Consider the following 14,596-nt stretch of genomic DNA (forward strand, 5'->3'; position numbering starts at 1 on the left):
AACAAATTGCAACTCTGAGGATTCCTTGGGGGAAGCCATGACTGGTACCATAGTGCTTTAAATATATGGTGTGAATTTGTCCTAAGTAAACAGTCTGCCATCATACCTCTGGGATTAGCACTATGTCACAAAGCATGTTACTGCATCAGCAATGCGGGCACTATGTTGTCATAACAACCTGTCGTCAATGCACATTTTCACAAGGACTGTTTCAGCCAATATATATCACTACAGAGAATTATTTCCAGTCTAGCCTAGTTAAACAAACAGCAATAATTGCTGCACCAAGAAAATGAAATGAACAAACTAATAGAAACACAATTCAAAATTGTGATTATTGCTACAACCTTATGTACAGTTTGGACTTACTTCTGACTAAATATACACAGGCTGCACTCGACAATTGGTGAAAAGCCTGACCATTTCTTCAGAAGCACCTCCATTTATTGTTTTTATTTATTTTGGCATGAATTATCGGACTCATTAACTGTACAGTGACCTTCTCCTTGTATATACGGAATATTCAGCGTACATAGCTTAAAATTCAAATAAATATTGTGTAAAACAATATTCAGCTGTTCTATAGCTTATTCACATATAGTGATAACTGTAAAATCCACACTTTGACATTGAAGGAAATATGAAAAGCTGTTGTTGAAACTAACCGTTTTAGCTGGAGCAGCAAGAGTTTCCATTTCTTCATGGGTCACCCAAACATTGCCTGAGGGCTATTGCCAATGCCCACAGGGAGGCAGGTAGAATCCGCATTAGGTAAGCAGTGTTAAAGAAGAAAGGCAGCAACACTGTAAGTTAACAGCATACAGCATCACAATGAGCACAACCATGTCCTTGCCTCAGTTGAGCAGCAGCTAGAAACAACTTCAGACAGCTGCTTTTCATCTTCCTCCACTTTGAAAAAAGATATGGAGGTGATCCCCTGAATTCCATTAAATGCGTATTAAGGAATACTAGTACGGTTGCCATTTCCAAACACAACTGTTACTACTTCTCATAGAACATGCTGTAGTGGCGCTTATTTCAGCAGACAGGTATGCTATTTCAGGTCTTTGGAGACCCATAGCTACATACATATGCACAGGGCATTTCTAATATGATAAACCTTTTAACCAATATGATAAACCTCATGAAATGGAAAGCACAGGTTGAAGCCTGTAGGTCTAGGTTGGGGCGCTAATTTTTAAAAAATAACCATTTAGGAGGCAAACGGAACACGTGGTCATCAAATGGCTATTCTAGAATGGAGAAAAAAGAAGACATTGCCTACACACACACACACACACACACACACACACACACACACACAGTTTCTTGTTTTGTTTTGCTAGCTCTCAGATGTTGCCCTTAACATTTTGTGCAATGCAAAATTCAAAGCGCAGTTCAAGGGTTGCTTCTTCAGGCAATATTTCAAAGAAAGCTAAAAGGGTTGGTAAGCCCATATTCATTCTTTTTTGAAAATCATATTTAGAAAAGAATAGCCCCCACTGAACCAGCAATTTCTACATTTTTTAAAAAAGTATTCAACATCTTGGTACTTTTGCAAGTATAATTCCTTTTCTTCCAAGAATAAATTCAGAAAATTGGCCCTTGGTTCACATCTTAGATTAGTGTTCTAATCTTTGGCTATACCTTAGGACTGCTGCATTTCTTAGACAAATGTACCAATCTGTAACCCTCACCTTATTTTGTTACATGGAATTCACTGGGGATCATGGCAATCATGATTTCTCAATATGCCTCCACAAAACAGATACATGCACACCTTTTAGATGCATGGAGTTTCTCTTACAAATTTGTACACCTGTGTAGGGAAAATGCATAGGTGAAGCTGCTCCCAAATATAATTTGAACTATGGCCAGAAGCAGGACATACCAAAAAAGGGGGAGAGAAAAACCATACTTCTCTGCTGAGGCATCTCTGTATAGTTCAGTGAGATGACAGAGGCCTCTGCTTCTGCCCAGCTCAACAGGAGAGAGAGACTTGTGGCCACACATGCCTACTTCAGTGGGAGAGAAATATTGTGTGCCCTCACTATTGCTGCTGCCTGCCTAAGGAGACACTGGCCATTGTGACTTTGTGCTGATGCTGCCTGCTAGTCTGACTAGCCCAGGTGCCCTCATACTGCTTTGCCCCCCCAAAACAAAGGTTGCCCATGGCTAAAGCCACTTTCACAGGAAATGTGTTCCTTACACAACAGATGACTCCCTCAGCAAATGCCTTTTAGGACATGGGGATGCTTGCCCTCCAACTCCTGTTGAATATCAGCGAAAGCATCTCTTTGTGCTATGTCTACCTGCTGACAGTCATTTTTACAACTAATGCAAACCCCTGAAGGGTTAGCAGCGATCACTTGGGAATGAGAAAGAACCAGAGATCCAATCTGGGAATGGCTGAAGTTATTTCCATTGGAAAAACAGTGGGGAAATGGAAACTAAAATCAAATCCCAAAACATTACCTCCTGCATGTTCTCATCTCATGATTTTTGCTGTCTCCTTGCATGGTAAGAAGAGTTCAAAAGGAAACCAAGAAATTACATGTTCGTTAGCTTAAAGTCTAAAAGGTAAAGGTACCCCTGCCCATACGGGACAGTCGTGTCCGACTCTAGGGTTGTGCGCCCATCTCACTTAAGAGGCCGGGGGCCAGCGCTGTCTGAAGACACTTCTGGGTCATGTGGCCAGCGTGACAAGCTGCATCTGGCAAGCCAGCGCAGCACACGGAAACGCCTTTACCTTCCCGCTAGTAAGCGGTCCCTATTTATCTACTTGCACCCGGGGGTGCTTTCGAACTGCTAGGTTGGCAGGCGCTGGGACCGAGCAACGGGAGCGTACCCCGCCGTGGGGATTCGAACCGCCGACCTGACGATTGGCAAGTCCTAGGCGCTGAGGTTTTACCCACAGCGCCACCCGCGTGCCTTGGGTAAATTGGCAGAAAGCATTACTAAAGATAAAACTATCAAGCAAATGAGACAAACAAGCCTTGCTGAGAAAGGAGAGGTCCATAAATGACTAACTTCCATGCGCAGGCAGTGCACCACTGAATTCTAGGTGAGTGAGAGAGGAACGTGACTCACCGTTCTAGATGTCGGAGGGGCCGATGGGCTTGTGAGTGATACCATCTCCTGGATTGCCAGACGGAGTTTTAGGCGATGAAGAGGGTTGCTGATTCCAATTTCCCTCTGAATTTCAGTATCTGACAAGGCAGACATAATGGCACCGCTTTTCACATTTGCACGGCAAGCAGCAACATACCAGGCGGGCATTCCCAGCCACAACTGTTGAGAGGGGTGGGGTGGAGGGTGGGAAACAACAGTGAGCATCAAAAGTAGCAAATCTGATTGCTGAAGTTTTATGCCTGGAGCTGAAATGGGGTGTGCATACTGCAAATATGGGGTGCTTGTTGTTTGTGTTTGACGGGGCTGCAAAAGCACACTGTCACCTGCCCCTGTTTCTGGCATTCAGGGCAATGCTCCGTTGTGAACCTCTTTATTAGTCCCAAGTGGCTGCCGTTTCAGTGGCAATTTCTTTTTGCTTTAATACAGTCCTTTCCCTAGTGACAGTGTTAACGGTCACACACTCAGGCTTGGTTCGATTTCCTTTTTGTTACTAGGAAGAAATACAGTTATTTTTCCAACCAAAGCATGTCACTGATAGAGTGACACTGACAGGAGTGAACTGGTGCAAAACAGGTAAGGTTTGGGAAGTTTTAATGGAACATTTTTCACCCTCTGAAACTGCCTTTCATTCTATAATCCTTTGCTTCAAAACCTCTGGCTTTATCATAGCTTACATGCAATTCAGGTGTAGTGAAATCAGAGGCAAAGGAAGGCATTGTGACACCTTCGACGTAGGGCGCAGGTGCAGCATCGCTGTGTATGACACATGCACTGTACGTAGCAAGGCCAAACATGCGCTGTATAGTGGTTTGCCGCCGGTGCCACTCCAGCGCTGTACGGATGGTGCCGAGATCCCTCCGGTGCCACACCAGCCGCGAACAGAGGATGGAGCTCTGGAGTGGCGCTGCAGCGGCGCCAGCAGCAAACTGCTATACACTGCATGTCCGGCGTTGCTACATACACTCCTTCTATCTGGGATGGTCGTCCTCTTCCACCGAGCGCGCAGCTTCGGGAGGGACGCACATGGAGCGGTGAGGGAGGAAGGGGACACCCGCCTAGGCAGCCAGATCAGCCGAATCAACCCTGGCGATCAATGGGGTGACAGATGTCGCAGCCAGATCGCCCTCACATCCGCGGCGTTGCTACATACAGCGCATGTGTGCAACAATGCACATGCACTGTACTTAGTGGTTTGCTGCCGGCGCCGGGATTCTCTGCTCGCGGCTGCAGCCGCGAACGAAGGTTCCTCCAAAGGCGGCTGCGGTGGCACGATGGCTGTTCACGCCACCACGAACCCCATGGGGTAACTTCTTGTCACCCGCGCAGGCATGGAACCCGGGGCGTATCGCCCCCCACCCCTACCCCGTTGCGACGCCACTGAGTGAAATGATTTTAAAATTCAGTTTCAACAACAGTGCTGTCATTCTTAGAAACAAATGCCACCCCCAGAGCCGGATTTAGGTTTGATGAGGCCCTAAGCTACTAAAGGTAATGGGGCCCTTTATATGTCCAGCTGTCCTTTGTCAACAACAATTTTTTGCTGTTTTTTGTGTTGAATATATGCTATATGGTAATCTATGGACCTAATAGGTATCTAAAGCCATTTTATTTGTTTTTTTATCTTATATTTTGGAAATTTACATCCAGTTTTTTTCCTTTAATTTTTTGGGGCCCCCAAGAGAGTGGGTCCCTAAGCTATAGCTGGTTTAGTTTAAACATAAATCAGGCATTGGCCACCTCCCTGCTCCTCTTGTTTCCCATCCAGAAGAAGAAAGCTTTTCCCCTTGGGTAGATTATAACTCTAGGGGTAAAATCAACATAATATTCAAATAATCTAGGGCAAAGCCACATTTTAGCCTTTAGCTGCAAAACTTCCTCTTACATCAATACACGTTTGGTTCCCATCTTTCAGCTAAGCCTTCTTAATAATTTAGGCTTCCTTCACAGAAAATGAATGGAATGAAGCTGCTGCTTTCAGATCCTATGATTATCTGCACTTTTCCTTTTTTTAAAAAACTGTACATTTTACACACTTAAATACAGCACCTTTGTTTTGTATCATTTGAATCAAGTTGTTCCCTCCCCATTAAAAAATCCTAATAGCTCAAGACACACTTTATCTCTCACAACTTGTAAACCAAGTAGGAGAACATATGTTTGAATACTGAAGCTTATTGGGGAGTTCTGCTTCATCAAACACGCTCAGTGCTTCTACCTTTGAAATACAAGTGCATGAATCTCACTTCAACAGTAATAATCCTGCACATTGTGGACTGAAACACAGCATCTGTTTTCAACATTGAAGGAAGAGCAAACTTTAGCTTTTCTAAATGGCTTGCTTTTTAAAGAACAAACGGATTTATAGTGATTGTACTCAAGAAAGTGGAGTTTATTAATGCTGAACACTCCTCTATCTTTACTGATGTATTCAGATTTTAAATATCGCAGGAAAGTTCAGAAGCCAGAGTGATTCAACTCAGAAAGCAACTTTTCATTTAATAGAACTGAGGATCATTGTTTACAGTGTGGGATGTGGTGTTGCTTGTTATTTGTAATAAAACTTTAAGAAAAATAAGAAAAAGCGTTTAGAAACTAATGCAGCAGAGCAGGTTTATCAACAACTGCTGAATCTGGTTGATCTTATCTTAATCATGTCTCTGAATTCTTAAGATTTCATATGCCCACACTGGAAAACAATAAATCACAGTCTGCAGTAACACGCTAAACTGTCAGTACACTTGGCAAAAGTAGGACTAGCCCCTCTGTGACATCAAATCTGACAAGCTAGTGGCAGCTTCAAGGATTCACTATGTCATCAAAGCAGATCAGCCAATGGCATCAGGAGACAAGTGGCAGAGAAAACAAGGACAAGGAATGAGAGAACAAACCAGAGGAAGGAAGGGACTGGAGAACCATCAAGGGATTATAGGCTTGGTGGTTCTCATTGCCTGTTATACCTATAGGTCTTTTGCTAGTTCTAAGGACCTGTATCACGAGAAGAATAGCTGCTTCTTTAGAGCAGCATGTTAGCTCAACAATTTACCAGAAATTGTAGGTGACTGCCTGTTCATACAAGTGCTCTCACGTGTATGAGGGGGAGCACCATGGGTACAAAAACCACAGGTGTTGGTGTAGTAGGTTGACATGCAAATCCACTCTTAATTTGATCCAAAATCTGAATGCAACAACAAGCAAAGAAGCTACTAGTAAAAAATTGAGAAATGCTGGTTTCTTAATGGGTTGGGTTGAAAAGATCACCATTCATCACAGATCCTCCTATTTGCTTAGATTAATCTGTATTTTTAGAAAGGTTTGGCCATTCTCTGCTTCTATAAGAGGACAGCTGGAGAACTTGCTGTTTTGTGCTGGAACGCAGTATAAAGCATTCTGGGAGACTCTCAGTAAAATGAATGAATTAGTGCTGCTTTTGTTTCTCCTTTATGAATGCCAAACCTGTATTAGATCTTAAATGATTCAGAACATTAAGGTACAATCAGGTATGGCCACGTTGTCAGAAGATTTCCTAGCACTTACCTCTAGCCATGCAACCACTGTGGGCCCATCCCATTGTGCAAAAGGCAAGCCCTTCCTCCGAGCTTCCTCCAGGAGTTCATGCCTAAAAGACCATCACAAATCTATTAAAGCATATGGTGGTACCTAGCAGCACCACAGACACAATTATGCTCAGATGCAGTCAGCCTGTGGTAAATCACATCAAATATACAGTACTTTAGCTGCCTTTATTTGTCCGTCAGAACTGTTGAACCGTTCAGACCTCAGAGAAAATGTTATTTCCCTTGTTGAGAAAAATGGGCTCCCCTGGCCATGAATTCTCTTGCTGAATTCACAGAATCATCGAGTTAGAAGGGACCTCAAAGGTCCAACCCTCTGCAAATGCAGGAAAACCACTTTTACAGCATCCTTGGTAGGTGGCCAGTCACTCATGAATGTCCAACATAAGGACAAAACCCTTTCAACTTTATTTTTCAGCATTACTCAAACTGCATGGAAAACCCATTATTATTCAGTTGTATTATAAACCATTGCATATGTATGTTTGCTCAGGATATCGCTTAGAGAAAGAACAACTATTTCCTGCCAAATTAACACTGACTTCTGTGGAAAGTAATTAAGCAGTACAATGAGAGATGGACTCCACTTTGTTGTATGAGCTGGATTTGAAATACACATGTTGGGCTTTTCCAAAACCAAATTTCACTTAGTCATTTGAGGGCTTCAGGTGTGAATGGTTACTGGAAGTGGGGGGAGGTTCTTACGTCACGGAAGAAGTGTTTTTATACACCGTATTGTTTTTGTCAAATCAATAGCTGGCCATTTGATAAGACCCAGAACTTTCTGGTACATAGCACCTCCTGCAGTGGCTGTTGCAGAGGGGGAAAGTAGAATACGTCACCTGGCTGAAATGGGGAACACACATATCTTCCACGATAAAGGAGTGCTTGAACACTCCTGATCAAACTGCTTTTGGTGATTTCTCGAAAACGAAATACATAGGTTATATAATTTCAAGTGCTTTCCATTTTGTACACCAGGATATGTAATTCATACATGCAAACTAACTCTGAAAGCAGTTTGATAGCAGGTGGACATTATTTTTCACCATTACAAAAAGAAGACAGTTTTCAAAATCTGATCTTTTACACACATGCAAATAATGTTTTTTTATATATATATTATCAAGCAATCACATGAATAATCTTAACCTGTCTTAACTTCATGATGCCAATTTTGAATTTTGCCACTGAAGTCAGTGAAGGTATCTATATGTGTTAAATATCATGGCTCAAGGGCAAGACTGCTCTTTTGATAATAACATTCTCCAATCCTTCCTAACTGAATTTACTAAAGTGAATTTATTCATATACTTGTTTGCAGCTTCTTCATTAAATTATACAGGATAACCTAAAATATGCTGACATTCAAAAAGAACCCCTTTTTTTGCTCCATTCCTTTAGGGCTGTTAATGAATGAAATGCTGTAGAGTTAATACACTGCTGTTGGTTATTGCTTTCTTTTTCAATTTAATGCAAAAAATAATTAAAACTCATTTTGTTCCATTTTAGTCTATGCAAAAAAACCCTAGAATTCAAACTGACCTTTTTACCATTCCATTCTACAAGCCATCACATATTCAAACATATATATATGTGGAGTATTAAAAATTACAGTAACGTTGGAGTGGAAGAAATTAAAAAGGTCCATAGAAGGGTAAATGGACCTTGTTTAGCTTCACCAATGAAGCTAAACAGGGGTGGCAGTTTTGTGGATGGAAGATCCCTTGAGAATGCTGTTTGTGGCATTCTGAGCTCCAGTTTGTACACGGCATGGAGCCATTAAGAAAGCAGTTAACTGCATGAATGTTGAAAACACTTCCTATTACATTACCCATGCATGCCAACCCAAATCCATATAGTGTTAGCATGCCAGCCTCTCTCACCCACCCACCGCTGAGCTGCTTAGTGTTGTCATGCTAGAGTTGGGTGTGTATGGGCCTAGCACACATGGTAAATAACACTGAAATATGACAAGGTATGAAGGGAATGCTGACATGGGCCAATGATTTAGCTATCACCTGACCCACATATAATTGGGAACTTAGAAACTTGAAGAAAGGGCAAACAAAATAATAACCTGGAAATACATGCTAAGTCTACCTGGAAAATGCTAGATAAGGTGACCCCTGTTACTTTTTTAAAGATACCATGGTGAAATCCAATAGCAGCTTGCTATCTCATAACTCAACCCAGGATCTCTCATTTTTACAGAAGATTCTGAGCTATGATTTTACAATGGTCAGCTCCTCAGTCATTGCCTTATGCTGTTCATGTGATAGATATGCATAATTATTTGTATTTCGGTCCTTTTGATACCTTTCATGAGCCATCTGGGAAATTAATAGAATGGGTTGCCAAGGCAGTCACCACTATTATTGCGCTGTACAATTGAGAGAATTTTATATGTAATCTTGGCCATTCAATGTCAGGTCCAGTAATGAGCAGTGGACCTACAGTACACTTCTCTGTGTAAGATAAAGGGGGGAAAATATAAATATGAAACGTGAGAGAATAGCATTAATGTTCAGCGAATTCCAATTGAGAACACAAGTGCAGAAGTGGGTGCTGACTTTAGTTTGCATGCCATTGATTTTCAACCATTTTCTTTCATTAAGGTATCAGATGAGCAGAAACATTTGCACCTCATTATGCAGATATAATCCAGTGTGGAATGAAATGCTTAAGTCCCACTGGATGTAATAAAGAGTACCTGTTTTTTCTTAGAAGTAGTAATAGGAATGCAGCCTTGTTTATAACGCAACATAGTGCCATAAGCTTAGATTACAGGATAGTATGTATGTTTATCATTGAGGGAAAAACCTTGTAAGTGCTACTGCTGAAGGGAACAGTCCAACAGGCAACCTTCTGCTGCACTTCTGTGACTCTCTCCCACTTCAGTAGGGGATTCACAAGAGAACTCCCCAGCTGGAGAAACTTGACTGGAAAATTATGGGACTACTCTCTTCAAAGGTTGGCTGAATGCTGTCTTTGTCAAGGAAGTCTTGGTAGCCACTGAAATTCCTTATTCACTACAGTGGTACCTCAGGTTACATACGCTTCAGGTTACAGACTCCGCTAACCCAGAAATAGTGCTTCAGGTTAAGAACTTTGCTTCAGGATAGGAACAGAAATTGTGCTCCGGCGGCACGGCAGCAGGAGGCCCTGTTAGCTAAAGTGGTGCTTCAGGTTAAGACCAGTTTCAGGTTAAGAACAGACCTCCGGAACGAATTAAGTACTTAACCCGAGGTACCACTGTACTAAGACCTGATCCACACAGAACTTCATGCCAGGGCTGGCCCAAGACATGTTGGCACGTGAGGGAAACCACAAAATGACACACACACACCCCTCTCAGGGAGAGAAGGGGTGAGTGAAGATCTACATCAGGAATTTGGGCAGGGGGGGGGGGAGAATCAAATCAACCCAATGGTTGAAGTGCAAATCAAGGGCCATTATGCAGGGATCGGGCTGCTCTGAATTATGCAGGGCAGGTGCAGAGCACAGGAATCTCCAGAGGGCAACCCCTACCATTTCCTCCCTAGAGATGGGAGGAGACCAGCAGTGTCTCCTATTTGCCAAGAGGCAGCTTTGGTGAGGCTGCCAAGGAGGCAGCAGACCCAGCTTCCAAGCAGCCATTGATGTTACTGTGGTGACGGCAAGCAAGCAATGCACTCCTTGGAGGCTAGATCTGCTGCCCCTGTGGATCCTGTTGCCTGAGGCAGGCACTTCACCTTGTCTCTCGGGTGGGCCGGCCCTGCTTAGGGCAAAAGGCTGGATTTCAAGAGAGAAGCGCACAAGTCTTTTGCCTCCCCCCATTCCTGCTGTTACTGTGTTATTGAGAAGCAAAGCACCTGCAACTTTCTCTCCAGGAAGCTGCACATTTGCTCCTATATGCTGTATCATAGTTTGGCTTAGCGTTGTGTGTGAGAATTGAACTGCTTCATTAAATAAATTCAAAACAGTCAACAGCACACAGTTCTCCTCCATACAGTGTAGCTAGGTTTCTGTCACAATTTAAAGTCACAATTGAACTTCTCTGGACACATGTGTAATTCATTTTCTATATATATTCTGCTAGAATAAAGGGGGCGGGGGAATCCTCAAAAGATAATAAGAAAATCAAATTTAAAAGTTTCAAAATCTAAAAAGTGGGGAAGTTTGATTACTTTTAATAAAAGCACAGCTTGCTTAAATAATGCTGTAATTGCTGTGCATATGTTTCAAGGTGGTGAAAGTTATTGCTTTTCCCTAAAAGCATTCATTAGGTAAATGGAAATATAGTTTGGAATTGCTGAGTAGCCACTAGAAGCCAGGGCCTTAACTCTGAATTATAATGAGAAATAATGACTGCTCAAAATATAACACCACTACCATAATGAATCAACCTGCCTGCATAATAACTGCCTTGGAATCTTATCGTAAACTTGCGAAATACAATTACAGACCCCTGGAGTTTTCAGGTATATTAAAGCATATTAAATCCATATTTGATTACACCCATTGTAGAAATACATTTTAACATACAACTCTTAAATTAATATCTTCTGTCCCTTGCAGCTCCACACACCAAAGGGCTTTTTGTAAGCTTACTGTTTTAATCACAGAGATGTTGGAAGTTTATATATGTGTAAAATTCTACATACGTTGCATGGAAGGGGCTATATGAGGTCTGACTAGGACTTTTTCTTTCCTGCTCCCTGATTTTTTTACAAAAGCAATTGTTTCAACAGTGCAAACCTACCCATGTCGACCCAGAACCAAGCCCCATTTATTTCAGTGGGGCTAACTCCCATGTAAGTGAGTTTGGATTGCAGCTGGAATAATTTTAGCCAAACTGAGAAGAGCAATAAAAAGATATTCGCAAACTTGCAAATTAATTGAATTGGTAAGAAATGAAACCAAGAGTGGGAAAATCAATAAAAAATATTGTTGTTCTATATATGGGTCATATAGAACAAGCGAATGAACAAATGAATGAGTGAAATACCAGCAAAACACTTTACCACAGAGGTAGAGCACAAGTTTTTTGTCATTTATTTCAGCTGATCTAGAATTTCACTCAGTTCATATGAAAATATATTCATATATCCACAATCTGAGAACAAACAGGAGTAGACCCTGAAAAGGTCTCCAATGTTGCCCAAGTTTAGAATATTTTAAAGTTTGATTTTGGTTCAACTCTCCACATAGATCTGCAAATTAAAGTGGTTATATAGAAATTAAAAAATATAATAAGAGGAAAAAAAAGAAGAAATCCAAATATGGTGCTGAAAATGAATATGATCAGCAACCATTGTGGTTTAACTTACCCAGATGTGCTTTTCATGAGATGAAGAGAGATGGATGGAAAAGAAAAGCACACAAATATTAATGAATACATGTCAATCCATAAATGAAATCATATGATAGAATAAAAAATTAAAGAAGCAGCATAGAAGTATGATTTTTTAAAATTAAAACCGATCTCTCTTGCATTAGCTAAATTAAATAGATAGCCCTCTACAGAGTAAATACATTTAGATAGCACTGAAACTGTATTTCCCTGATAAAGAAATGCAAATTATTCAAGCCTTACCTTGAATTAAAGGCACTTGAATGTAAAACATACAAAATGGATTACAATGACAACAGAACTAGCCTCAGTCAACACGTAAGAAAAAACATACATTTGCCTTCCTTACAGTTCATCATATTTGCAACATCAACTCCCTGAACCATTATAACAATTTTCCTTATAATTTATCCATGTCCATTTATGATACAGTTCCTTACCTAGGAGCCATTCATACCCTCATCTAAATAGGCTTTCCCCTGAAGAATGAACGAACTGGTGTACAATCTAGGATGGGGTAAACTGGGATGTCTGATCCAGGCTTCCCATAAATACAGAAGCAACTTCCTAATGGAGATTTCATGCAGCCACAATTGGCAGCATACTTCGCAGGTCCCACTGAGAAGAGCAGGCACAAGGGAGGAGGGCCTAATTCTGCTTGGGGCTGCTATGGGAGCAAGGGCTTACATCTCTTCTCCATGGTTCTGATCCTGTTCCCCATTGTGTACCGGCTGTTTGTTTCAGGGGGAAATCACCAATGCAAGGTCACACCGTGTGAATAAAATGGACCCACGTCATATTTTATGCTCTCCATATGAGTGCATCCCTGGAGACACTGTGTTGTATATGAAGAAAGATTGTGACTGAGCGAACTGGTCCGTAGAGATAGATGCAATGGCTTGAGCTGGGAGGTGGTTCATAATGTTTATGCTTCCACAGGGCTGGCTCATTTCCACTGGGCCTGGTGGCGCAGATGGCAGGGAGACAGACCAGCAGTAGGGGGAGCCAGAATGGGAGGCAGGCAGAGCCACCCATGACTGCCTCAAGATGGCAGGCAGGTGGGAGCTGGCTGAGGGCAACCCGAGATTGGTGGGGCAGTGCCCCATTTGCCAGAACAGATCTCTTATTTGTCTTCTGCAAGGGCATCTGCAAGGGACTGAAGGTTTACTATTAGCTGAGTAGCAAAGATCCTAAAATCTGACCCTTCTCACACTGCTTTTGTAAAAAAACCAACTACCTAATCTAAAAGAATTACCTTTGCCTTTGCTAAAATCACTGAATATTGTCCTTTCTCTTTTCCGGAGAGGGTAGGTATGGCGTTGCAACAACTATATATAAGAAAAAAATTATTTGTGGAGGGAGGCGGAAGTTTGTGCGTCAACTCAGAGATATATTAATATATAATGATTTCTTATGGGTCCTGACACAAAAAGAAGAGGCAAACAAAGATTTAGTCAATGATGGACAATTAGAAATAATTAAGAGTCAGATTATAGTTAAGTATTCTGAAGGGCTAAACAAAAGCATACACCCTTAGTGGCTAAATTAATGGGTTTTTTTCTAGCAATAAGAATCAGAAAAAAATAGGTGGTAAGCAATTTATTCAGTTTTTTGTTTTGTTTTAAATTGCACTTAATTACTAGGCTCATTAGAGGCAATACTGTGTATATGACAATGAGCAAACTTATTATTTTTAGATAAAGATGAGCAAGCCAAACTAATATAATTAAACACTCAACTAGATTAAAAAGGCCCTGATGATAACAAAGGATGGACCAATTTGGGAAATAGATCTTTACATGCAGACCGGAAATGCTGCAGTTAGAATTTCCTACATCCAATAGCCTGGCATGGAGAAACTTCTATTCCTGAGATCAATACATTCAGCTGCCACCAATCCTAGTTCCATTTTGGGAAGGAGGCCAGCCTAGGGATTGCTTTCCCCCTCTCATCGGAAATCTCTTCAGTGTGATCTGGAAGGGTCAAGATCTACTGCATTTACAGATCTATGAACTGAGGCTAAGTAGTTGTACATGTTTATATATTGGGACAGAATTAATCCCCTGCCCCATGAAACAACTAGTGTACAGTTTGTAACAATAGATTTGCTAAAGACTGATGGTTTTTTTTTCTACTTTCAAATCTAAGGCCAGGTCTGAAGGTTACACCTACTGTGTTAACAGCACACATTTATAGCACATCCCCCCACTGAACAAAGAATCACGAGAGTTGTAGTTTACCCACCAAAAAGTAACAATTTGTTGCACCCTTAACAAACGACAGTTCCCAAGATTCAGGGGGAAGGGCTGCATGCTTTCAATATGCTTTCAGTGTCTAGTGCATATGGAAACATTATTAGGAACTGAGCTGTAATGTTGTTTGCTCCTAACAAGTCTTGTGTATGTTGTTTGCTCCTGTGCAATCTTATGCGATCTGTGGATATATATTTTTTCTGTTGTCAACCATGTCCCCTTTTAAAAAAATCTATGCCAAGCAGAGTTTGCCATGAAATGGAAAACAAAACTTTCATTGCCATGCCTGCCCTTTCTGAACATGG

General features: G+C 41.4%; 1 protein-coding gene across 9 annotated transcripts in view; it reads right to left on the reverse strand.

Moving 5' to 3' along the window:
* Positions 1–14,596, reverse strand: part of PPFIA2 (PPFI scaffold protein A2) — a 269,557-nt gene that overhangs the window by 12,192 nt on the left and 242,769 nt on the right. For all 9 annotated transcript variants that reach the window (XM_028746753.2, XM_077934767.1, XM_077934766.1 and 6 more), the window contains 3 exons: positions 6,667–6,748; positions 3,091–3,291; positions 666–728 (listed from right to left, as the gene is read on the reverse strand). In XM_028746753.2, the coding sequence (XP_028602586.2) occupies positions 666–728; positions 3,091–3,291; positions 6,667–6,748 (346 nt within the window). The remainder of the gene's footprint in view (positions 1–665; positions 729–3,090; positions 3,292–6,666; positions 6,749–14,596) is intronic.

The sequence above is a fragment of the Podarcis muralis genome, chromosome 10 (genome assembly GCF_964188315.1).
Source record: "Podarcis muralis chromosome 10, rPodMur119.hap1.1, whole genome shotgun sequence".
NCBI lineage: Eukaryota > Metazoa > Chordata > Lepidosauria > Squamata > Lacertidae > Podarcis > Podarcis muralis.